Raw genomic sequence first — 25,444 nt, forward strand, 5'->3', positions numbered from 1 at the left:
CTAAACAGTGGATGCCCAGAAAGCAGCGGTGCTGACAGCTCAGGTCAGATTCCGAGCCGGAGTATGGGCACGCGGGGCACGCCAACAGGTGCGCCATGCTGCCGTGCTAACAACATATGCAGTAATCGCAGTTGAAAAGTCATGCAATTGTTTCTCTTGTTCACTTTGAATAAGTTCTTTATTTAAACGATGTTTTTCATGCAAGTACTGCACGTACGATAAGCAGGGTAGCATGGTTTGCGGTTCTGTGTCGCAGGCGCAATGAATAGAATGGTCGCGTATTACAAGTTACAAGCTTTTGATAAACGGGGCACTGAGCGTCAGTATCCTGGACCCGTCGTCAAATTTCGATCATTTATCGACAAACGCCGTGATTATTTCCATACATTTAAGTTACGACTACCATTTTCTACAAACCATTGTCAGTTGGCTAGGCCCCTTGATTTCTGTCACCGTGCTAGCCTAGTATGGTAATAGACTAGTATTTGTATTTAGAGTGTTTGGCGTGTTTCCTATGATGGTGCGCGGGCGGCGTGGCGGGGGAGCGGCGCCGCCGATGTTCGCGCTCTCGCTCGCGCTCGCGGCGCTCGCCCGAGCGTTCGCGGTCGCGCGAGCGGGATCGGGACTTGCGCTCACTGGAACAAATGTTGTATATAAGTTGCTATAGAATTTGTACCGGAGGGCTGCAAAATGAATTTTTTTCATGAAATAAAACTATTGAAACGGATTAAGTATATCGCGTTTATTGAATTCATACTACATCCCAACGTATCACCCGTTGTTCTTGGTGGTCACCCGATGACCACGAACGCTGTAAAAGGTTCGAAACGTCGAGATGTAGTATGAATTCAATAAACGCGATATACTTAATCCGTTTCAATAGTTTTATTTCATGAGTAACTATCGCGGTAACCGAAGACAATATTATGAAATTTATTATTCATAACATTCATTTATAGGTCAATACATAATGGGATTATTTTACATTTGGTATATTTTAATACGTAATTAATTACATAATCGCGAAAGGTGCTATAAAGGAATGAGCTCGATGCTGCCAGAGTTGGTCATGATTAACCATTCGTTTTTAGATTGGATCATACTGCATAAACCATTTGGAGCCAATTAGTGCAATATGATCTGTCAATTTTTACTGATTACTGATTACTGATTACTGATATCATCGTCGGAGATTCCGTTGCGTGTCTTACGAATAATAGGAAGTTCCCTAATATGATAGTAATAAAAATGAGAAACAATATTTGTTTATTATATTTGTTAAATACTGAAAGACACTCTTTTTGTTGTTATACTGACCCATAACCATAACCTAGAACATAACATACATATTTATTATAACAATGAAACATGTGTGACGTTGACCATTTTTTGTGAAAAATGACATATGCCCGATTAGGCATTTTATGTAGAAAGTGGGATAAAATTGTAGCTGGTATAAAATTATGGATGAGCTACAAATAAACAACATACCTGTGCCGCGATCTCTTCACAGGTGGCGAGAGGGATGCATCGCGAGATTTCTTGGACTTTTTCGATGAGGTCCTGTAAAACATAATATTGCGAATATAAAGAAAAATCACCAAGACTTACCAAGTTACAGATTGACTCTAACAACCAAAGATGAACATAATGACAATTAATGAAATAATTTCGGTTTTGTGCCAATTTGTGAAAGAAATAACTTACGAGTATGTGTCGTCTTCGGGAGAGAGCCGTCGCCTCGGCGAGGGCAACTCTAATGATTCTTCTACTGCCTCTTTCGCTTCTCGGGACGCCTAAAATTATAGGACGTTGTAAAACATATACGAGTATTACAAGTAACGTACACTCTTAACCCTTAGACCACCAAAGAAGTCAATAGACGCACCAGCTGCGGCAGGCTACTATCTACCTTCGTGCATTCCGACAAGGTTCACGATGACGCGCTGCGCACGATATGCGTGGCATTCACAGGTTACGCTAGTTACATACTCGTAGATAGAACCTTGCTGCTTTGTATGAGAAACATTCTAGCCCGAGATTGCAAGCTCGCTGTCTTTCTTCGTATTATGCAGACGCTTATGTGTCAATACGGCGTACTATTTTGGGGCTCGATAACAGTGGCTGAACGACTAAAGATAAATTAGAATAATTACTATTTTTTTATGAGCCCTTGTTTAGAAAATAACTTGGCTCTTATCAAAGATAAGTGCGAATTCTAGAGTCGGGTTTTGCGTTTGTTTTTAGATAATTTGTTGTACCTTTTTAATAAGCTTCCGGCGGTAGTGTTGTAGCTGCTGCTGCGGCGTGAGCCCCGGGCGGCGCGCACGGTGCCCGGCCTCGAGCTCGTCGGCATACTTTAGGACTTTGACCTCGATGTCGCGCAGTACTGAGCGTTTTAGGGAAAGTTCTTCTGACATCGATGTGTTGGCGGTGGTACTGGTGGTCGTAGGGCTATAATCATTAAAAAAAATTCACAGATTTCGTGCCTCACACGACTATCGAGCACATTGGAAATGAATCTACGGAATTCGAACTCTCCCTCTCCCTCTCCCTCTCCCTCTCCCTCTACCTCTATTTCCACCACCACAAGAATGCATAGATTGTCGAATAGTGCGTTATCTACGCCCGTCTCAAACAGGATAGATAGAGTTAGACCAAGAAAAATCGGCAGCGATTTTGAAAGCCCACGCAGTGCAAGTGTTATTCTGCCGTCATAATCCCGATAATTCACAACAAACACCGATAACGAACTCTGCGAAACATGAAGTCATAAATGTCATGTGATAAATGTCGTTCTGACTTTTTGACTATTTTAAGGTTAGGCTACAGGGCAAACCCTTAACCCGATCGTCTTTGTTTTAGGCTCAAATTGTAGCTGACTAAATTGTCCAGAGCCGTTTTTCTAAAATTTTTGATATCATTCTTCGTTTCCAAATTATCGAGCACCAAAATCAAAAAGTCGGAAAAAATTGAATTTTATTTTCACTATTTCGACCATAACTTTTTTTGTTTTTGACTTTCTCGAATAATTATTTTTGCACCTTACAGCTCTCGTGATTATGCGTCTTTTGAGCCTATTTTTTAATATCATATCTTCACAACTTTCCGAGATATAAGGGGATCGCACTTTTTCGTGAAATCGGACCCTATACTGGAGCGAACGAAAAGACATTTCCAATGTCAAAATCGTTCAAGCTGTGGACTAAAAGCCGGGAACTCAACCTGCCTTTCCAGGTTTGCCAAGCTCATCGACCCGTTTAGTACACTTTGACCATAATTCGTGTTAAATATCAGGCTAAAATATTGAGACGCCAAGCCTAAACGATTTGATCAGTTGGTAACCAAGTAAAAGTTAATTTTCAAGTAATGTCTTCTATACTCTTAAATAATCGCGTGTTCGGGTAGGCTAAATAGGTGCAGAACTTATAAGCGTTAGTTACATATCGTTACATTTGATTTTGAAAATGATCTCTAATTGATTAACGTACAAGAAGTTACAAAGTTAGTACATTTCAAGCTATACTTCGTTTTTTTAGCATTAGAAAGAAGGTAAGCTATCTTAACATGTCTTTTAATTGAAAAACGCTTTTTAAAAATTAGTAACTGTTACTTATGAAAGCAGAAGAATATAAATGATCGTATTAGATTCATAATTGTTGTTGTTGTAACTTATTTTTAAAACGTGTTTTTCAATTAAAAGACACATCAAAATTGTTTACCTTATTTCTAATGCTAAAAAAAACCGGACAAGTGCGAGTCGGACTCGCCCACCGAGGGTTCCGTACTTTTTAGCATTTGTTGTTATAGCGGCAACAGAAATACATCATCTGTGAAAATTTCAACTGTCTATCACGGTTCGTGAGATACAGCCTGGTGACCGACAGACGGACGGACGGACGGACGGACGGACGGACGGACGGACGGACGGACGGACGGACGGCCAGCGGAGTCTTAGTAATAGGGTCCCGTTTTACCCTTTGGGTACGGAACCCTAAAAAACGAACTATAGTAATGAGAATCATGTTCTTCGAAATGTTCCGAATCAACAATAGATTATATTTTCTTACAAATCTCCCTAAGAAAAGTTCATTTTGAAAGATAAAATAAACAAAACATTTTGCATGAATAATCTTTTACTACGTACGTGTCAAGTTGTGGCGTGGGAGTGATGGAGGGTGCAGGCGGGGGCTGCGCGGGCTCGGGCCAGGAGTCCGTGGGCTCCACGCTCTCCCACTTGGAGGGGATGAAGCCCCCCACGGGGCGGGACTTTTCCACCTCTAAGGGTATCCCGTCGATATCTTCCTCTTCTTCCACTGTACGATTATAAGAAAGGAATTGTCAAGATGCATCAAACACTACCCTAATGTTTGTCATTAAAAAATCTTATCCTAGACAACGATTGGTTTGGCAATGTCCAATTAATCAATTCTACACTGATATTGATATAGATATGACTTACTAGAATAGACGGCGCGCGAACTCGCATGCGATTTTAATTACATTGCGGACTGTGGATTACGTCCCAATTCAACCGAGCAATCAAAACCCGCAATGGTATGAAACTCGCATGCGAGTTCTCGCATCGTCTAAATCAGCCCTTAAAGTCAGAAGGCAGATTTATTTTTCAGATATTTTGATTGTGGCAGTGCCTTAACGCCTTATTAGGTAGTTTCGATGTTGCGATTATTTACGGATAAATATGTCAAGACGTTGATTTGAAAATAAAACAAAATTAATAGGTGTAGGTATTTAGTCAGTCCCATCGATATCAGCTTAAGATCTCATGATGGGATCCTGGAGAAATCAAGAGAACTCTTCAACTATTATAGCACAGGCACACGTACAGTAATTTATTAATTCATGTATAATTGTTTATTTCACAATAACTTACGCATTTTCTCTCGGAAGGCGAGATGTGATGAAGGGGAACTGCTGATGAAAACTATAACTTGATGGCCTAGATATGTAAAGTCAGTTCTTTTTTGTTAAAAGTTAGGAAGTTGTCTTTCAGTAAACAGTAGTATGTTACCCGGCACGCCGTCGATGTCTGTGGGCGGCGGCTGGCGGCCGGCGGCGAGGCGGCGCAGCGCGGCGCCGTCCAGCGGGCCCGCGCCGCCGCCCGCCCACGAGCCGCCCGACGCGGGGGACGACCCGCCCGACCCCGGCTCCGACACGCCGTCTATGTTCTCCAGCTCCGCCTGTAGAATACCCTGTTTTTAGAATAACCCCCTTATTCATAAAACTTTACGGGCCTGATTTAGTTAAATTATGTTATATCTCTTTCTTACAAATACATAAGTCAAAATTACAGATAAAGACAAAACGATTATTAGCTAATTGAGGTTTGTAGCGCGTTTATGAATAAGGGGGTAAATCTATACAATAACATTATTAGTAACTGGTCACACACAAAACGACACAATAATAGGGTCAACAACGACCTTTTATCATACAGGTTTCAAGAAGTAAAACGGTTGACAACCTAGCAAGAAAAGTAAACTTTAAATACAATTTATTTAAATAAAAAAGATAGATTACGCTATTATAAAATTATTAGAAAATTTGAATTTTTTCGCATTTTATATCTTATTTAAATTTAAATATGTTGACTTGTCGACTAAGTTTATCAGTTTGAGTAAAAATCGGTATAACACATAATGGATTACAAATACATTTTTTTTAACCACATCGATGGCAAACAAGCATACGTCCCGCCTGATGGTAAGCAGTTACCGTAGCCTTATGGACGCCTGCATCTCCAGAGTTGTTACATGCGCGTTGCCAACCTTTTAAAAACCTGTACACTCCTTTTTTGATGAACCCATACTGACCCTATAGATTAAGGTATGTATACCTTGTCCGTGTCGGTCCGTCCGCGAAAGGCGTCACTGGCCGCCAACAACAAGTCGGCGGGGTACACGGCCCAGTCGGCCCAGGCCTGCAGTATGCGGGTGACGCGCGCTCGGAACCCTTCCTGCTGCAGCCGGGAGCTCATGCGCAATCACGCCACGTGGCAGTGTGTAACGTACCTTGTCCGTGTTGGTCCGTCCGCGGCAGGCGTCACTGGCCGCCAACAACAGGTCGGCGGGGTACACGGCCCAGTCGGCCCAGGCCTGCAGTATGCGGGTGACGAGCGCTCGGAACCCTTCCTGCTGCAGCCGGGAGCTCATGCGTAACCACGCCACGTGGCAGTGTGTAACGTACCTTGTCCGTGTCCGTCCGTCCGCGGAAGGCGTCACTGGCCGCCAACAACAGGTCGGCGGGGTACACGGCCCAGTCGGCCCAGGCCTGCAGTATGCGGGTGACGCGCGCTCGGAACCCTTCCTGCTGCAGCCGGGAGCTCATGCGTAACCACGCCACGTGGCAGTGTGTAACGTACCTTGTCCGTGTCCGTCCGTCCGCGGAAGGCGTCACTGGCCGCCAACAACAGGTCGGCGGGGTACACGGCCCAGTCGGCCCAGGCCTGCAGTATGCGGGTGACGCGCGCTCGGAACCCTTCCTGCTGCAGCCGGGAGCTCATGCGTAACCACGCCACGTGGCAGTGTGTAACGTACCTTGTCCGTGTCCGTCCGTCCGCGGAAGGCGTCACTGGCCGCCAACAACAGGTCGGCGGGGTACACGGCCCAGTCGGCCCAGGCCTGCAGTATGCGGGTGACGCGCGCTCGGAACCCTTCCTGCTGCAGCCGGGAGCTCATGCGTAACCACGCCACGTGGCAGTGTGTAACGTACCTTGTCCGTGTCCGTCCGTCCGCGGAAGGCGTCACTGGCCGCCAACAACAGGTCGGCGGGGTACACGGCCCAGTCGGCCCAGGCCTGCAGTATGCGGGTGACGCGCGCTCGGAACCCTTCCTGCTGCAGCCGGGAGCTCATGCGTAACCACGCCACGTGGCAGTGTGTAACGTACCTTGTCCGTGTCCGTCCGTCCGCGGAAGGCGTCACTGGCCGCCAACAACAGGTCGGCGGGGTACACGGCCCAGTCGGCCCAGGCCTGCAGTATGCGGGTGACGCGCGCTCGGAACCCTTCCTGCTGCAGCCGGGAGCTCATGCGTAACCACGCCACGTGGCAGTGTGTAACGTACCTTGTCCGTGTCCGTCCGTCCGCGGAAGGCGTCACTGGCCGCCAACAACAGGTCGGCGGGGTACACGGCCCAGTCGGCCCAGGCCTGCAGTATGCGGGTGACGCGCGCTCGGAACCCTTCCTGCTGCAGCCGGGAGCTCATGCGCAACCACGCCACGTGGCACTCGCGCATTATGTCGAGCAGGCGGGATTGGATGCTGTCAATAAATAGAATCTTTAGGTTTTAGCTATTTAGGGTTCCGTACCCAAAGGGTAAAAACGGAACCTTATTACTAAGACTCCGCTGTCCGTCTGTCTGTCACCAGGATGGATCTCAAAAATCGTGATAGTTGAAATTTTCACAGATGATGTATTTCTGTTGCCGCTATACTATAACACCAAATACTAAAAACAGAGTAAAATAAATATTTAAGTGGGGCTCCCATACAACAAACGCGATTTTATTTGCGTAATGCTTTCGTGCGCGAGTCCGACTCGCACTTGACCGGTTTTTTAGGAGGCAAACGATCAGACGAATCGCCTGATGGTCAATTACCGTGAAGAATTTTCACACAACAATGAACTTACGCGCTCCTGAACGCGCTGGCATTAGTCATCTTGGCTTGGGCGTTGTGCAGTATATCCGACAGCAGATACAGTCTGGCTACTCGCTTGTGCGGCGCGGTGTTCTCGCCGGCCAGCGACTCGGCGAGGCACTGCGTGACCTCGCCGGCCGCCTCGGCGTGCTCGAGGCACCACGCCATTGCCTCGCCGATGGCCGTGCGGTTCGGGGTGAGCCCCCGTATTAGTTCTTCGAGGCGATCGCGTTGGCTGTATGGACAATTCATTAGATAATTATGATTTAGGTTTTTATTAAAAGACAACAGACATTCCCAAACAAATCCCTCTGATGTATCCAATCTACAATTTTGCTATCGCCCCCTCTTAAATCTCCCTTTTGTACTATTAGGCCAGAATTAGATTTTTTCCAGGAATTAATTCCCAGCAAGCTGGAAATCGTCTATACCTTCATTTAGTTCTAAATTAATGTAACCCGAGTTTGCTCCATTCCAGGAGTTGTGGAAAAAATTTAGCTCTATTTCAGTTTTTTGCTTGTAGTTCAAAAACGGTATGTTCGACGGAAAATTTGCTCTAATCATGATAAAAATTGACATCTGAGGATCCGAAAAGTACTTTAATATAAATTCGTAGTCAAAGATTGTAAAAATTGGCCGCCACTTTGAATACTTTTTTTTATTAAATTGTGTTAAAATCCGATTTTTTTTTTCACCAGTGTCTGATCCACAACAACCTTGCTGGTATTGACATTGAAACTGATGGTGGGTTCCTTCTACATCGAGTGGTTTTGTCAATCCAAGGTAAAATGTATCTCCCAAGGCTCCCATAATTTATCCACACCTCCTGGGATGGAGCAAACTCGGATTATACGCATTAAGGACCAAATGAAGGTATTAAAATGATTTACAGCTTGCTGGGAATTAATTCCTCAAAACACTTTTTTTGGGTCTAATTTGAATGGCCTGTATTATTATGGGCTATAAAATTGAACATAAACAAATATCCTCACTTGTTGGACAGCGTGCCTCTAATATTCTCCTTGGACTCGTCCTCGTCGACCAACTCGTCCGGCATACCCGCGGTATACAGGTTCATGACCGGGGGACGCCATACTGAACCACCTGTAGGAAAATATTACAAAGTTAAGAGAAAGAAGACCAAAAAATCTACAAAGTTGTGGTTTCGGATGTAAAATGCTATTTTTGGTTAATGGGAGAGGAGTGGGAAGGGGAGGAAGGGATAGAGGGAGGTTGACATGGAGGGAGGGTCAGAGGGAGGGAGGGTTAGAGGGAGGTTGATATGGACAGAGGGAGGATTAGAGATATGGTCAAATGGAAAAACGGAGGGTCAGAGGAAGGGTGATATATAAAGTGAAAGAGGACTAGAAGTAGGGTTAAATAAAGGGTGATATTAAAATAAGGAGGGTTAGCGGAAGGGTGACATGGAGAGAGAAGGGTTAGAGAGAGGGTGTTATGAAAGGAGGGAGAGTTCGTGGAAGGGTGACATCGAGGTAGGGAGGGTGATATGGAGGGACGAAAGGAGTATGAAGGAGGGGTTAGGAAGAAATAAGGCGAATGAGAGAGGAAGAGGTAAGGGGATGGAGAGGCGAGAGTGTGAGAGAGGAAGATGGAGAGGGAGAGCACCTTTGAACATGCGGAAGTCGTTGTTGGCCCACTGCTTGGGTGAGTCGCCCTGCAGCATGGAGAACAGCTTCCAGCGGTAGTAGACGTGGGCCGGGGACTGGTTTTCGAACAGGAACCGGAAGAACGGGTTGTTCATCTCCTTGTTCATGATGATGGCCTCGAACATGGGGCCCTCGCGGATCACGAACTCCACCATGCGGTGGATCAGCATTAGGATGTTTCTGTGGAATAATCATAATTAGTATGCGTGTAGTGGAAGTCACACGCATACACTCACAGCTGATAGACACTTGACCTGTATTTTACTACTTAACAGAAAATTAATTTAACGATGCCATAAACCTTGACTTAATTAGTTAATTACAGTAATTTGATATACAATGTTTTATGTCCATTGTCATAACTTCTACAATTCTCACGTTACCTTCTGTATGCAAGTACATACGACGCAATCTCGAATGTATCCCCTCTAATCACCAAAAACTCCCGACTGTAACGCGTAGACGCAACCTCCTATACGTACCCCCGCGAGTCTAGCAAAGTCTAGGAAATCCTTACACATAGTAGGCATAAAACTTTACAATACTCTAGACCAGCGGTCGGCAACCTTTTTTTGCGTAGTTTTAGTAGCGTAGTTAACGATAAGTACGTTGACGCGGGCCGCACTTTGTTAATATTTATGACTTTATTAGACATTGTTGTTTCTCAATATTACATAGCCAGAGAGGCTCGCAGGCCTCAAGTGCCAGTTTCACGAGCCGCATGCGGCCTGCGGACCGCAGGTTGCCGACCGCCGCTCTAGACGAACAGTTAAAAGCTACTTCAGACTCGATATTCGAGAAAAAACTTAAACAGATATTGTTGGACATGGCGTGCTACAGTATTGACGAATTCGTTAACTGCTACAAGTCCCATCTACACAATTGAAAAATAAATTATTTTAAGCAGAGGAAACATCCGCATTGCATGATATTGTAATTTGTGATATTACCAAATGTACCTAATTAATAATAATGTATAGTACTTATAGAATAAGAAAATGACATGTAAATCTTTTTATGTTTTTATCAATAAATGATCTATCTATCTACTCCACTGAACAATAATCTAACCTAGATTAAAGTATGAATAATTCTAGTATACAGGGTGAAATTTAAATCACTGGCCATATTCATTCCAGGCACTAGGTTACACTTAAGGAATCTATTTAGCGAAAAAAAAGAGTACATTTTTTTTTAATTTTCATTTTTCAATTTTTAAATACTTTCCACGAGTCGTGGTCACCCTATTACCACAAATGTAAACAAACCTAATAGTAGGTTTTAACAACAACATCAGCAAAACCCTTATCTGACCTTCACTAAACCTTATAATCGTTGCAATAGGGTCCACCTAGTTAGTGTTGGCGATGGTAGGCAGGTTTATCAATTTCGAGGGTAGTCTAAACCATTCCGCGCTAGCGGTAAACATAACGGTTAGCATAAATGATTAGTCACTCGTCACTCGCCAACCTTAAAATAATAATCGCGCGCGTACTAAGGTTTAAAAAAATGTTTTCGAACCGGGAATATTAGGAAATGGTACGGTGTTATTTATTAAGTGGTGAGTGTTTACGTGGTGCACAAAGATTATACGAAATGGAATCAGTTCCACGCCTTCGCAGACAAGGATTGAATCCAAGAGTACCATCTCGTGGGACTTTCGTTAATTGCGTCGACTTTTAATCAAATGTAAGTACATAAGATGATTCAATTTTTTAAATACGCCTGAATGCAAAGATTTCTGACCTAGTTTTTACTCATTGTTTTTAAGCCACGGACGTTTTGTTAATAATCATTAGTCAGAAATAATATTTTAGATTAAAAATGGGTTGCCTTTGCATTTTGATGGCTCTAAGCCCGTTAAAGTATGAAGGAAAAATTAGCAACTTATGTAGGTAAGCGTCTTATCTCGCTGCAATAGGGTTCATAATTGGTGACGCGATTGCAAACAGCGGGAGGGGCGGGGTGTCAATGACCTTAACTGATAAGAGAGAAGCGGGTGTAGTGGGTAGTTGTCGGTTCACCATAACGTACGAGGTTTTTAGGACAACTTGATGATGAGTTATTTCGAAAAAAATGTACTGAGCGGTATTAAAAGAAAAAACACGTGTTTAATATTTTTTCGAGTTCTTTCGGGTGTTTCAATTTGGCCAGTGAATTAAATTTCACCCTGTATAATACAGGCGTTTCTATAATAAAGCATTCACTATTCACTCGACTTCTGAGTTGTCATTTACAACCCCTAACGCCGCACACTTCATGCGATTACTTTCACCACACCAACTGGTAAAGGTTTACTTGAAAAACTTTTAAGAAGGTACAAGCCACAAGTCTTACCTCTCAGTTGGAATCACTACTTTGACTATCGACTGTGAAAGTATCTGAAAAAGAAATGTTTCATGTTAGTAAAAGTTATAGTTATAGCAAAAGCTGTATTACTTTTGTACCGTTATCCTTTAGCCGCCCAGGGACCTATAAAATGCCTCCCATTCCATTTTAGTTTGAATCTTTATTCTGACAAATGACTAATGTGCATGGGAAGTTTTTGATTTGTAGGCGGCTAGACCTAGACGTTGTATGACATATAACGTTTGGTATCTTTTACCCACGGAGAAACTTTATATTTTAACGTTTCTCCGTGGGTAAAACACCCTGTATTCCAAAACACGTACCTCCTCGTAAGCCTCCCTGTCCTCCGGGTCGCTCGGGTAGTACTCGCCCGGCCTGACTCGCGGTATCTGCAACGACACGAAAACCTTAATACCAAGCCATAGAGCTGAGTTTCATGCGACGAGTTTTGGGGATAAGACTAGTTTATATATTACATTTTCACTTACTTAACCCGATACAAGTCGGCTTCATGCTGCCGAGCCTTCGACCAGTCTGTAGCTGGCCATAATAACCTCTACCGTATCAGTTAAATGGTTCTTAGAGCCATAGACGACCGGTCTGGCCTAGTGGGTAGTGACCCTGCCTACGAAGCCGATGGTCCCGGGTTCGAATCCCGGTAAGGGCATTTATTTGTATGATGATACAGATATTTGTTCCTGAGTCATGGTTGTTTTCTATGTATTTAAGTATTTATATATTATATATATATATCGTTGTCTGAGTACCCACAACACAAGCCTTCTTGAGCTTACCGTGGGGCTTAGTCGATTTGTGTAAAAAATGTCCTATAATATTTATTTATTTATTTTATTTATTTATAGATAGCCTTTGTGGAGGAGGTGGCACACAAAATAAGCACAAATGGATGACGATTTGCGGAAAATACCCAGCAAAACTAACTACCTAACTACACTGAAAAAAATATGATCTATCGATCGAGCACACATTAAAGTGATTTCATTAAGATTAACTGCTATTACAATATCAACTAATGTAAGTTCGTTCATACGTAACGTACAAACAGTAAACTACTGCTTGGTTCGATAGGCTCATATGGAACTGTTTAAAGCATTAAGGCTCATTTAGACGGTGAGAGAACTCGCGTGCGAGTTTCATTACATTGCGGTATTAGATTGGTCGGTTAAATTTGAAGTAACCAATAGTCACTAAAATCGCATGCGAGTTCGCTTGTCGTCTAAATCAGCCCTTAAACGTTAATGCAATTTCAATTGTTTTATACGATTTTTTTTCTCAGCAACTGTTCTATAGCCTACGACATACCTTATTGGCCCTATGCTTAGGCGGCTGCGCGTTGAAGGGCAAGCCGGAGGGCGGCGGCGGCTGGCACGGCGTCTGCAGCGAGGGCGGGATGTAGATAGGCACGGGCGGGATCACCACGGCCTTGCCCCACCCCAGCTTCATCTCGTAGCTCATTATCTCCTTGCCTGTAACAACACATTTTCTTTTAAGTTTTGTCAGTGGGGAGACACTCCTGACTTCGGGCAAACACGGCTCCGTTCGGCTCAGCATTGCTCCGAGCAATTATTAGGGTTGGCACTACTTGACGTCCTCATGCGTGCACGACCACAGATAAGATAAAGACTTGAATTTTGAAAACCCTAAATAGCCGAAAGGGATAGTGCTATATATTAGAAAGGGATATCATGATTCGACCCTGAACCGCTGCCAAACCTCGGTTTTGTAGGAAGTTTCCTTTCTGTACGGTAGTACTATTATTTATTCTGTGGTTTTGTTAACCTCGAGGCGCGTAATCGGTTAACACCTTGACCGCCAAAGATGTCAACTGAGGCTCGCTGCTACAGTCCAATATATCAACCTTCGTGCATTCCAAAGGATCACGATAACGCGCAGCAAACGAAAGGCGTATGCATTTATTAGACCGCAGTTTGACTCCTAATCGTTACAGCGGTGTTCCTAGGCTTCAAGGAACTAGAAGTTGCCAGGCTGATAAAGTAGTGTTATTACCCCTACCAGCCCTTCGAATTCCCCCCTTACGATTCTCAAACATTCGCCGGCGAAAAAAATATTTCTAAATGTTCATAGATGTCTAATAGATTTTATTGCAAAGTATACCATTGATACAGCGCAGGGCTCGTTCGCCGTCGCGGCGACTCATAAAAGCGACGAAGCCACAATTGCGGCCCCGGGCCTTCTCCTCGTCTGAGCGCGGCCACATGATCTTGATGCTAGCTAGCGGCCCGTAGCGGCCGAAGATCTCCATTAACTGCTGCTCTGTTATCTGCAGGCAATTGTTACATTTAAGACTTTACACATATGTATTAATTGCTTAAAATCTGTTTAAAAACCATTGCAGGGGACAATTGCATAATAAAATACATGCTAATTTTGTATGTAAAATCATTAATGGTTAGCTTGTATTTTATTATTTTGGCCCATGGAGTACTATATTAGTCAATTTGGGAGAGAAATGGGAAAAAAATGATAAATGATCCTTCATTTAATAGTTGTGTAAGCCAGACTTGTTAGTAATAGTGTCAGACTGTAGCCAACACAAAATACAGCGACCATGAAATAAAGTACAAAAAAAAATCGGAAAAATGTAGACAGCAATCATTTTTTAGGGTTCCGTACCCAAAGGGTAAAACGGGACCCTATTACTAAGACTTCGCTGTCCGTCCGTCCGTCCGTCCGTCAGTCCGTCCGTCCGTCTGTCTGTCACCAGGCTGTATCTCACGAAACGTGATAGCTAGACAGTTGAAATTTTCACAGATGATGATGATTTTCACAAATATTAAAAACAGAATAAAATAAAGATTTAAATGGGGCTCCCATACAACAAACGTGATTTTTGACCAAAGTTAAGCAACGTCGGGAGTGGTCAGTACTTACTTGGATGGGTGACCGTTTTTTTTTTAATTTTCTTCGTTTTTTTTTGCATTATGGTACGGAACCCTTCGTGCGCGAGTACGACTCGCACTTGCCCGGTTTTTTTTACACATTTTTAGCGTACCCAAAGGGTTAAAACGGGACCCAATTACTAAGACTCCACTGTCCGTCTGTCTGTCACCAGGCTGTATATCATGAACCGTGATAGCTATCTAGCTATCACGGTCTGACAACTCAACTGTCTAGACAGTTGAAATTTTCACAGATGATGAATTTCTGTTGCCGCTATAACAACAAATACTAAAAAGTACGGAACCCTCGGTGGGCGAGTCCGACTCACACTTACCGGTTTTTTATTTAATAAATTAGAAAGAACTAAAAACAGACAGAAAATTGACTATGACTTCACAAATCAGTGGCGTTTGACAGTTCGAAAAGGAGGTTTTTAGTCAACCACCATCATTGGCAACTTTACCTTAGGATTGAGGTTGCCCAGGTACAAATTGGTTGTGTTGGGGTCTCCAGTGTCGTAAGAGCCGACGTCAGGCAGGAGCTCCAACGACGCTGGCTCGGCGCCAACAGGAGCGCCCCGTTCTCGCAGAACATTTTTATATTTGTGCCGCTCTGAGCGCTCTTCCTGTATCCTAAAAAAATGATGCAGATACACTATACTATACTGATGACTTCAGCGATTTGAATACCTATGCATCAGTTTTAACACATTCACTGTCCCAATCTGAATTGTCAACCTTACGGCTCTGTAATAGAGGCTTCCCGTGACCCATACGTGGGTGGGTGATAAATCAATGCTTAGCTTGAAATTCTACAACTCGCAGTTCTTATTTGAAGATGATTTAAGGTAGGTACTTTGATTGTTCATAATTAGGATTGTTCATTTTTTTTAGACCCCCATTTTTATTTTATTTTCTGAAAATATAGGTTAATTTAAGATACCAATTTGAATGATTTATTAATTCACGGCTCGGTTGAATATTTATAATTTATTGAAAATATGAGATACGACTTCTCGTAAATTACATGTAGTGGCTGATTTGATAAAGCACAAGCAATAACAAACATTAAAAAAATAGTTGTAATTGTCAATTGATTGTAATGTCACCTGTCTACAATGTCAGTGTCACGCGTTTCTATAAATAATATCGTCTGGAAAACTCGTTTATTTTGAATCCCTAAATCAATAATTTCAAAATACCTACGCTATAAATTTGTGAAAGCTGATTCCAGAAATCTGCCTAAGTTATATAATATAACTTAGTTTTATTGGAGTATGTATCCATATAGCATCCAACTCCAACCATAACTTGGCTGAAATCAGGGGAGCAAAAATACAAATGTAAGTTACATCATATATTTTTTAACTGATTCGATTCGTAAGATGATTGGATTCATAAAATCGTTATAAGCGTCCATTGCTAAGGTAGCTTAGCACCCAGTGGGTTCTACCGGCTTGTCACCATTGTTTGGATATTGTACTATATTAGGTACATGCCAATTTTGCTAATTATATCCTATAATTTCAGGTCATCATGTGATTCCTATATAGATACGGCTGTGGGATACGTAATGTACGAAGGAGATTGATTTTGTTAAGGCACTTGGGCCCTGAACAAAGTTGAGCATTTTGTATCGAAACGAACGTCATATTAATCGTCATAATACTTTACGACAGTAAATAATGCCTGGGAACAGAGTAAATAACAAACCATACACTTCTCTTCTGGTTCGTCAACAAGAAGCCATCATTGTCAGCTGCTCGTGCAGAACATGATGAACATACATATATGTATAGTTACTTTTTTTTTGGGAAACATATATACATATATTTCCTAAATTAATAAAAAAGTAGGTAAACAAAAACATGTTTTATTATTCACAACTATTAACTTAAGTCTTGTCCACCATGATATCAGCAGCTTGAACTGCAACATGTACCTGGAAATTAGAAATTATATCTTTTTAAAGCAGTTTTAGGCTGAATTTTGAGTATGACTATGTATTCTTGTATAGTGTTTCTTTCTAGTAGGCACCATCTCTGTTTAACGGTTTGCCTTTATATACTCTGGCTACATTACCACAGAAAACACATAGGTCCCCGCGACCCTACCTACAAAGTGAGCTTTTAAATAATTATAGTAAAATAATATTAATTTTATACTTACATCGACGTGATCCTCACAGCAATACTGTGTGTAAGTAGGTAGGTATTCCAAGTTCAATTCACGGCACCATGTTTCACGTCGTAGGTCTTCGCGGATTCGAACAATCATTTTTGTGAATCATTCCCACACGTAGGAACAAGGTCTTTGATATATTAAGCAACGAAAACTACTGTTTATGTATCAATTATAAATCAAATCATAACAAACCAGCGCAGCGGTTTAACTGAAAAATTTCATTATGACAATGATAACTTTGACAATTACGTGAGTGACGGATTGATTTACTATGGTCCGATAACTTTTATTATGCGATGACTTTACATTCAGCCAACGAGAAAGGTCAAACTAAGGTCATAAGGATATTTGTTGAAATATCTTCAATCCTCAATTATTATATCGCAGCAAATGTCGGAAACTGTTTGAAAACCTCATATCTCGAAATGGTTTTCGAAATAGAACATTTAAAAAAAAATGAACAATCCTAATTGAATAGTCTGTGCCGGTCCGCCAACGCGAGCTCCTGATGAGACTCCTCGGTACAGAGTAACACGTATCGAGCGATTTTCGACTTAAAATACGTGAGTGATCCGTTTTAATATATTCACTAACTGGGTCTATACATTTATTGCTTTTACATTGTCATGGCATGACTTAAAACTATTTCGATATGTTTGTTGTCTAGTCACAAAGCCAAAATCCTCACAACAGTGTAGGTACCCATTTGTATTGGTAGGATCAACTTTGAATATTACAATATTTTGCTTTTTAAGTTTTAGTATTCTGGTATTAGAAACGTACCAAACATAAGAGTCATGCTATAATAATAGATATTTACGATACACATGCGAAAAAGGGAGTACTTTAAATCAAACATATTAAAAACGGGTCACTCACGTATTTTAAGTCGAAAAACGCTCGACATGTTTCACTCCGTACCGAGGAGTGTCATCAGGAGCTTGCGTTTACGGTGACGGACCGGCGCAGACTGCGGGCCGCAGCTCTCCGCGCCGCGCAGGCGCCGGTGGCCTCGGTACGGAATGAAACATGTCGAGCGTTTTTCGACTTAAAATACGTAAGTGACCCGTTTTTAATATATTTAATATGTCTGTGTCTCACGGAAGTTTTGTTATTAAAATTACTTTAAATCAACACAAGTTGCAAATTACCTATTCGCACGTGTATCGTACAACGTTTTACAGTACATATGGGCCTTTAAATTTTCGAAGTAGTTACGTAATGTGCTTATTATAGCACAGGGTGACGTAATGGAGCACCAGATGTACTGTAAAAGGTTAAAACATTCTTACATTCTCAATTCCTCCTTAAACAGTTCAAGATTACTCTTCTTCTTATCCTTGCTCTGCTTGGCTCTGAGCCTGGTCTGCTCGGTGGAGCGTTGCGCCAGACTCCGGACAACATCCTCGGCGCTGGGGCGCTTGTCCTCAAATCTTGATGTAGGCTTGTAGAGCTTACCACGCTCTGAGGTGTCTTCCTCTGGAAATTTGGTAATGTAAAAAATATAAGAGATTTGTTTATATGAGATGGTAGTTTATCTTTTAGGAAAACTAGGCATGTAGCTTTGGACACAAGATAAAAGACTTGTTTATTCCCTTGATTCCTTCCGTGATTCTTCTCACTTGATGGTCTCATTGGAAGATCAGCGCTGGAAGCTACCCGCAACATGCTGATATGAGGCCATTATGTGGCACTTTAATCTTATTTTGTGTTTTCTTTTATATTATGTATTGTCTTGTTTGTTTGTGCTTACAAATAAATTATATTCTATTCTATTCTATTCTACTAGTGGAAATAACTAAGTCTGTTGTTTGCCAATTTGAGAGAGTTAGCTTGTTGTTTTGGAGTAATGGAGTAAGGTCACCTGAGATAACACAGTCATCATCATCTTCCTTGCGTTGTCCCGGCATTTTGCCACGGCTCATGGAACCCTGGGGTCCGCTTAGCAACTACCTGAGATAACACAGTATTATTCTAAATAAAAACTCACTTCTAGCACCAGCATCATACGTTCCAGCTTTCACCCAAACCTTAGAGGTGGTGCTTGGTGCTTCTTGAAATGTCTCCACAAATTCTTTGAACACCTGCAAATACACAACATTTATTTAGTAACTAAGTACAGACAAAAACATTACAAGCAAATGTATCTTAGGTTCAGTGTAATAATGTGACTAGGAAGTCCGAATCTGTGCCAACGACTCAATCTCAAATTTGTAGCATGAAATGGGCTATGAATGTCTCAACTCTATTTCTATTAGTTTGTGGCGCACCGCAATGCTGGCTGCCCACAAACCGTCTACGTCAACGAGACAACGAGTCAATGTCATACACAACTAAATTTTCCTTCGTACGATACGGAAGCTAAAATCTTATTTGCAAATCAATTGTAAATTAATCATTGTAAATATTCTCTCATTATATGTAAATATTCATCCTCTCTATCTCCGCGTATTATTTCATAGAAATAGTGCTCTAGATAAGAACACTAAATTGGTGACCCGCGACTTTCAAAATTTTCAAAATGACCGACGAATTCGAAGATTCCGTTTGTGAGAAAATAGAGCCCGAGCGATCAGGCGCCGCGGTTGATCGTCTGACCATGAGATTACCACCATTTTGGGCAGAAGATGCGGAAGTTTGGTTCGCCCAGGTCGAGGCGCAGTTCGCCGTTTGGGGCGTGAAAGCGGATTCAAAGAAATATTTCCAGGTTATCAGAGAACTAGATCCCAAAACGGCTCGAGAAGTACGGGATATCATAACGAAGCCCCCAGAAACAGATAAATACGAAAAGTTGAAAAAACAATTGATCGACCGACTGTCAACGTCGCAAGAAAACAAAAGACGTCAGTTGCTGCAATTTGAAGAACTTGGAGACAGGAAACCAAGCCAATTCCTTCGTCACCTTCGAGGATTAGCTGGCGATAGTGTCACTGACGATTTTCTCCGAAGTTTGTGGTCCACTCGCTTACCTACTCAAGTGCAAGCGATCATCGCGTCTCAGAAGACGGCTTCTTTAGACGACATCGCGATCCTTGCAGACCAAATCATCGACGTGACACCTTGTTCTTCTTTTAAGCAGGTTGCAAGCATGACTTCGTTCGAAGACATGTTTAAGAAGATGGAGCAATCTATAACGGCGCACATCCAGAGCGAAATGACGCAACAAATTGCTCAGCTAAGCACCGGTAACAGCAGCGGTCAGCGACGTTCACGTTTTAACAGCAGCAGGTCGCGCAGTCGTAGCAGATCGAAGTCACACGGTCGGTATCGAGCTGTCAAATCAGGTATGTGCTGGTATCATAGTCACTTTAATACCAACGCACGGAAGTGCATTCCGCCGTGCAACTTTAAAGCGGAAAACTAGCAAGACAGTCTACCGTGGCGGCTGCCGACTGTCCTCCTACTACAACCTGCCGCCTATTTATCACGGACAGAGTAACTAAAATTCAATACCTTATTGATACCGGATCTGACCTTTGCGTTCTGCCACGCAATTTTATGCCTAAATGCAAGTCGCCTGACAACTACTCGCTTACTGCCGCTAATGGTTCGCTCATACATACATACGGCATAATCAAGCAAAAGTTAGACATAGGATTACGCAGAGACTTTATTTGGAACTTTGTCGTAGCAAACGTAAACAAACCTATACTTGGCGCTGATTTTCTTGCACATTATGGTATTCTTATCGATTGCAGAAATAGAAGACTGCTTATTGACAGTTTAACAACTTTGTCGACTACGGGACAGCTTAAGCACTGCAACCAACCCAGCGTTAAGGCAATTTCGGGTGACAGTGAGTACCACCGCTTGCTAGCAGAGTATCCCAGCTTAACGAAACCATCTGGACTGCCGCGAGAGGTAAAGCATTCCACTGTTCACTACATCCGAACTACTCCAGGTCCTCCTACCTTCTGTAGACCACGCCGCTTAGCTCCAGATCGCCTGAAGATTGCTAAGGAGCAGTTTGAAGAGATGCTTCGCGACGGTGTAGCACAACCGTCTGATTCACCGTGGGCATCAGCGCTACATATGGTGCCAAAGAAAGGCAATGGTTGGCGGCCGTGCGGGGATTACCGCGCGCTGAACGCACGCACTATCCCTGACAGATACCCTGTCCGCCACATAGAGGACTACGCACATCGACTCGCTGGTAGTAAAATATTTTCAAAAATAGATTTAGTTAAAGCTTACAACCAAATTCCCGTTTACAAAGATGATATCTGCAAAACTTCCATTACAACACCATTTGGATTGTTCTCCTTCCCATTCATGCCATTTGGACTCCGAAACGCTGCCCAAACCTTTCAACGGTTCCTGGATGAAGTGCTCAGAGATCTGGACTTCGTGTACTCCTATATCGATGACGTGCTCATCTATTCTAAAGATGCCAAGCAGCACTTAGATCATCTACGGCAAGTGTTCGATAGGTTCCATGAGTACGGTATGCTCATCAATGAATCCAAATGTTCATTTGGTCAGAAGGAAGTCACATTTCTTGGCTTTACTGTCTCTGAAGAAGGCACGCGTCCCATCGACGAGAAGGTAAAGATTATGCAGGAATTTCCTCCTCCAAAGACCGTCGGTGGCTTACGCAGGTTTCTCGGCATGCTGAACTTTTATAGAAGATTCGTTCCTCACGCTGCCGAACACCAAGCCCCTCTTCACGACATGCTAACTGGACCTAAACTGAAAAGTTCGTCTCCACTAACTTGGACAGATCAACAGTTAGAGGCATTTCAGAACTGTAAGTCTAGTCTTGCGAACTCTACATTACTGGCTCATCCCATTATGGACGCAGAACTCGCTCTAGTTACTGATGCTTCAAGTATGGCCTTGGCCGGCGTTTTACAACAGTTGGTGCAAGGACAGTGGCAACCACTTGCTTTCTTCTCAAAGAAGATGACACGGCAACAGACGCAATATAGCGCGTATGATCGGGAGTTGCTCGCTATATATGAAAGTGTCAAACATTTCCGCTACATGGTCGAAGGCAGACATTTCGTCATTTATACGGATCATAAACCTATCACCTTCGCCTTTCAGCAAAAAGACAGGAAATGTTCCCCGAGACAATTCAATTACCTTGATTTCATTTCGCAGTTCACAAGCGACATCAGACACATTTCCGGGAAAGACAACATCACCGCTGACACGCTCTCCCGTATCGAGACCATTGCCGTGCCACCAGACTTCGAAGCCATCGCGCAAGCTCAGCAGGAAGACCCAGAACTACAAGAACTTCTTGCCAATCGATCTTCGTCACTGAAGCTTGAGAAAGTACCCATACCAGGTACCAATGTTTATTTATATTGTGACACGTCTCAAGCAAAGCCACGTCCGTTTATCGTCAAGCAGCATCGCCAGAAGATATTTAACACTATCCATGGCATGAGTCATCCAGGTACGAGATCCACAATCAAACTTGTTACTCAGAGATTCGTGTGGCCATCTGTACGCAAAGATTGCGGTACCTGGGTACGTGCATGCGAATCGTGTCAACGTGCTAAAGTGCAACGTCATACCTCCTCTCCTCTTGGAAATTTCAAATTACCGGAAGAAAGGTTTAGTCATGTTCACATTGATCTGGTTGGCCCATTGCCACCTTCATCAGGATTCCGTTACCTTTTCACAGCCATTGACAGGTACACACGGTGGCCGGAGGCAAAGCCACTGTCTGATATCACGGCTGAAACGGTAGCCCATGCGTTCTACGATACTTGGATATCGCGTTTTGGTTGTCCTCAAACCGTAACTACTGACCAAGGACGTCAATTTACCTCACGTATGTTTAAGGTCTTGGCAGAGCTTTGTGGTGCACAGCTGCGTCACACGACGGCTTATCATCCTCAAGCCAATTCGATGGTGGAGCGTCTTCACCGCTCCCTGAAAGCTGCAATCATGGCCCACAACAGCACGAGGTGGACTGAGATGTTGCCGATCGTCCTACTCGGCATAAGAAGTGCGTGGAAGGAAGACATCAAATGCTCAGCTGCAGAGATGGTGTACGGTGAGCCTTTACGCATCCCGGGTGAGTACTTTCATTCTCATACCTCAAACACCCTGCAGCCTGATGATTTTGTCACTCAGTTGAAACGCCAGATGTCACACCTCAGACCTGTCCCCGCATCAAGGCACGGAAACAAGTCAGTCTTTGTTCACAAGGACCTAAGTTCATGCAGCCATGTTTTCCTTAGACAGGATGCACTGCGTGGATCACTAGAACCGCCATACACTGGCCCATATCGCGTTCTAAAGAGAACGGACAAGACCGTCACACTGGACTTACTACGAGGACCAGTGACAGTCTCCATTGACCGCGTCAAACCAGCTTACATGCAGAACGACACAGCTTCACCTACAGGCACAAGTGCTAAGCCTACTCAAGCTGTTGTCCCGGTGAGAACCACTCGGTCTGGCCGGAAAGTAACCTTTCCTTCTCATTTACAGGCAGGACTCTGATTCTCCCAGGGAGGTCCTGTGGCGCACCGCAATGCTGGCTGCCCACAAACCGTCTACGTCAACGAGACAACGAGTCAATGTCATACACAACTAAATTTTCCTTCGTACGATACGGAAGCTAAAATCTTATTTGCAAATCAATTGTAAATTAATCATTGTAAATATTCTCTCATTATATGTAAATATTCATCCTCACTATCTCCGCGTATTATTTCATAGAAATAGTGCTCTAGATAAGAACACTAAAAGTTGTTTAGCAAAAGCCAGATAACTGTCAGTGAAAGATTTGGAGAAAATCTATGACGATCCAAACAGTATCAACACTTTAGATTTTAGATAGGTTGTTTTAAGGTACTCTATACAACCAGCCCACATTATATGTATTTATTTATCTACTTGGAGCCAGCTTGACATCGATTATTGTATATATATATGTCTACCAAACAGCGCAATACCGCCAAAGATAAGCTCAAACTCTGCAGTATTAAATATTTTTCTTGAAAAATATGCTAACTTACATGAGCTGCAGCTTCCTCTTCTTCCTTCTTCCGTAATTCTTCTAGCTCTTTCTTTGACAAATTCCGGGCTCCCATTGAGCCGGCAGAGAAAGCTTGCAACTTCTGCTCCGGTATTTTCTAAAAATATTGGAGAGAACGTAAAAACATTCGTATATCGGCGATTAGACGGCTACAGTTCAGGGTAATTTTATTATTATTAATGACTTAGAACTAACCTTCATGGTTCCATGAACCTGATTCAGACTACTTGATTAGAAATTATAACCAAAAACAATTATAATTTTAATTGAAATTGGGAAAAATATCACTGTTTTGTTTTATAACCTCAATTTTCTGCAATTATCTGTCACTTTTGACAGTGTAGTCGACGCAACATACGTTCTATTGCACGCAGATTGTTTCATTGTATAGCTAGAAAAATCTACCACTAACATGAAGTCCAAACATACAAGGTTTAAAACTAAAAAGAATTTTCATTTAACTTTACTTCATAATATTAAAATATTTTACTGTCCTTTTTTATTTCGTTCTTTCTTACTACTTACTACTGTAACCTATAATAGAACGAACGCATTTGATTAAAGTTTGAAGCGTAATGGAACGTCAGCTTCTCAAAATGGCGGGAGCATTTAGATTTTAGAAAGAAAACGAACAAACCTTGACAAAATATATAGTATAAACTTGGTATAAACTAAGTAGTAATAAACAGAATATCAAATTCACTTTGATAGTAATGAGACTAATGAGTGCAATAGTGATTACTGTACCCATTTTATTATAATTGACGAATGGGGTTGGCCGGTGGAAGTTTTTAGCAGATGGCGCCATCATAGCTTGCCCCGTCAATCCCTAGAATTGTGTCAAATTTTTGTTTTTTTAATACCCTGGATGCCAGCTCTTTAAGCCAAATCTCATAGAAAAAGGGGCAAGCTATGATGGCGCCATCTAGGCAAACCTTTGACAGTTGCCAACCCCATTGATATAAGGCATTTATAAGGTAAGTGTAATCAATGGTACTTCATATAATAATAAAGTAAATCTTGTTTATTTTAATTTATCAGACTTATGTTCAAGTACTTATCATCGGAAGGCTGTATTAAGTTGTAGGTACTGTAGGTAGCTGTAAAACTTTTGTTAGTATGTACTCCTATGAAGGTATAAAATATTCGGTCCTTTACACTCGAGTTAATAGACCTACGTGACGGCATTGAATTTCTATGTTTATGGCGACTACCGACTGTGCAATGAATAACCTCACTGAGATATTTTAAGGCGTATATAACCATATCTCTGTCTTTATTAGTATCGAATTCTAACAATATTTTGGTGGTAACTATTGGGAAAAAAAAAACCAGTAGTTACCACCAAACCGAGTTAGTGGTAACTACTGGGAATTATTTTTCCCACTAGTTACCAGTGGTAAAAAAAATCCAAGTAGTTACCACTGATAACAACTTGGTGGTAACTATAGTCGCACCAATAAAAGTCTGCAGCGGATTTGAAAGCCCACGCAGTGTAAGTGTTATTTATACGTCATAATTTCATAGAAGTTTGACGTTTGAAGTTTGACGTGACACTTGCACTGCGTGGGCTATCAAAATCGCTGCACACTTTTTACGGTCTAACTATAGTGGGAATAATGCACAGCCAAAATATATCATTATAATTATGCCCAGTGAAAGTTCCT

General features: G+C 42.4%; 1 protein-coding gene across 1 annotated transcript; it reads right to left on the reverse strand.

Moving 5' to 3' along the window:
• Window positions 1–463: 463 nt before the first annotated feature.
• LOC134789731 (U2 snRNP-associated SURP motif-containing protein) lies at window positions 464–24,133 on the reverse strand. Its single transcript, XM_063760364.1, has 19 exons — window positions 23,973–24,133; window positions 23,758–23,874; window positions 18,768–18,861; window positions 18,070–18,256; window positions 15,058–15,226; window positions 13,809–13,974; window positions 12,996–13,159; window positions 11,996–12,061; window positions 11,661–11,704; window positions 9,283–9,503; window positions 8,649–8,760; window positions 7,649–7,891; window positions 7,083–7,278; window positions 5,033–5,189; window positions 4,163–4,316; window positions 2,262–2,439; window positions 1,708–1,796; window positions 1,492–1,563; window positions 464–635 (listed from the first exon to the last, which is right to left on the reverse strand). The coding sequence occupies exons 1-19, from the start codon at window positions 23,976–23,978 to the stop codon at window positions 479–481; spliced, it is 2,592 nt and encodes an 863-aa protein (XP_063616434.1). The 5' UTR covers window positions 23,979–24,133; the 3' UTR covers window positions 464–478.
• Window positions 24,134–25,444: the final 1,311 nt, after the last annotated feature.

The sequence above is a fragment of the Cydia splendana genome, chromosome 4 (genome assembly GCF_910591565.1).
Source record: "Cydia splendana chromosome 4, ilCydSple1.2, whole genome shotgun sequence".
NCBI classification, from domain to species: Eukaryota; Metazoa; Arthropoda; class Insecta; order Lepidoptera; family Tortricidae; genus Cydia; species Cydia splendana.

Excerpts from the sequence above, each read along its gene's own strand:
- LOC134789731 (XM_063760364.1), bottom strand. Across the intron at positions 13,160-13,808 it reads AGCCCTGCGCTGTATCAATG|GCAAGGAGATAATGAGCTAC; the intron begins GTATACTTTGCA and ends GTGTTGTTACAG. Across the intron at positions 4,317-5,032 it reads AGACATCGACGGCGTGCCGG|TGGAAGAAGAGGAAGATATC; the intron begins GTAACATACTAC and ends ATAATCGTACAG.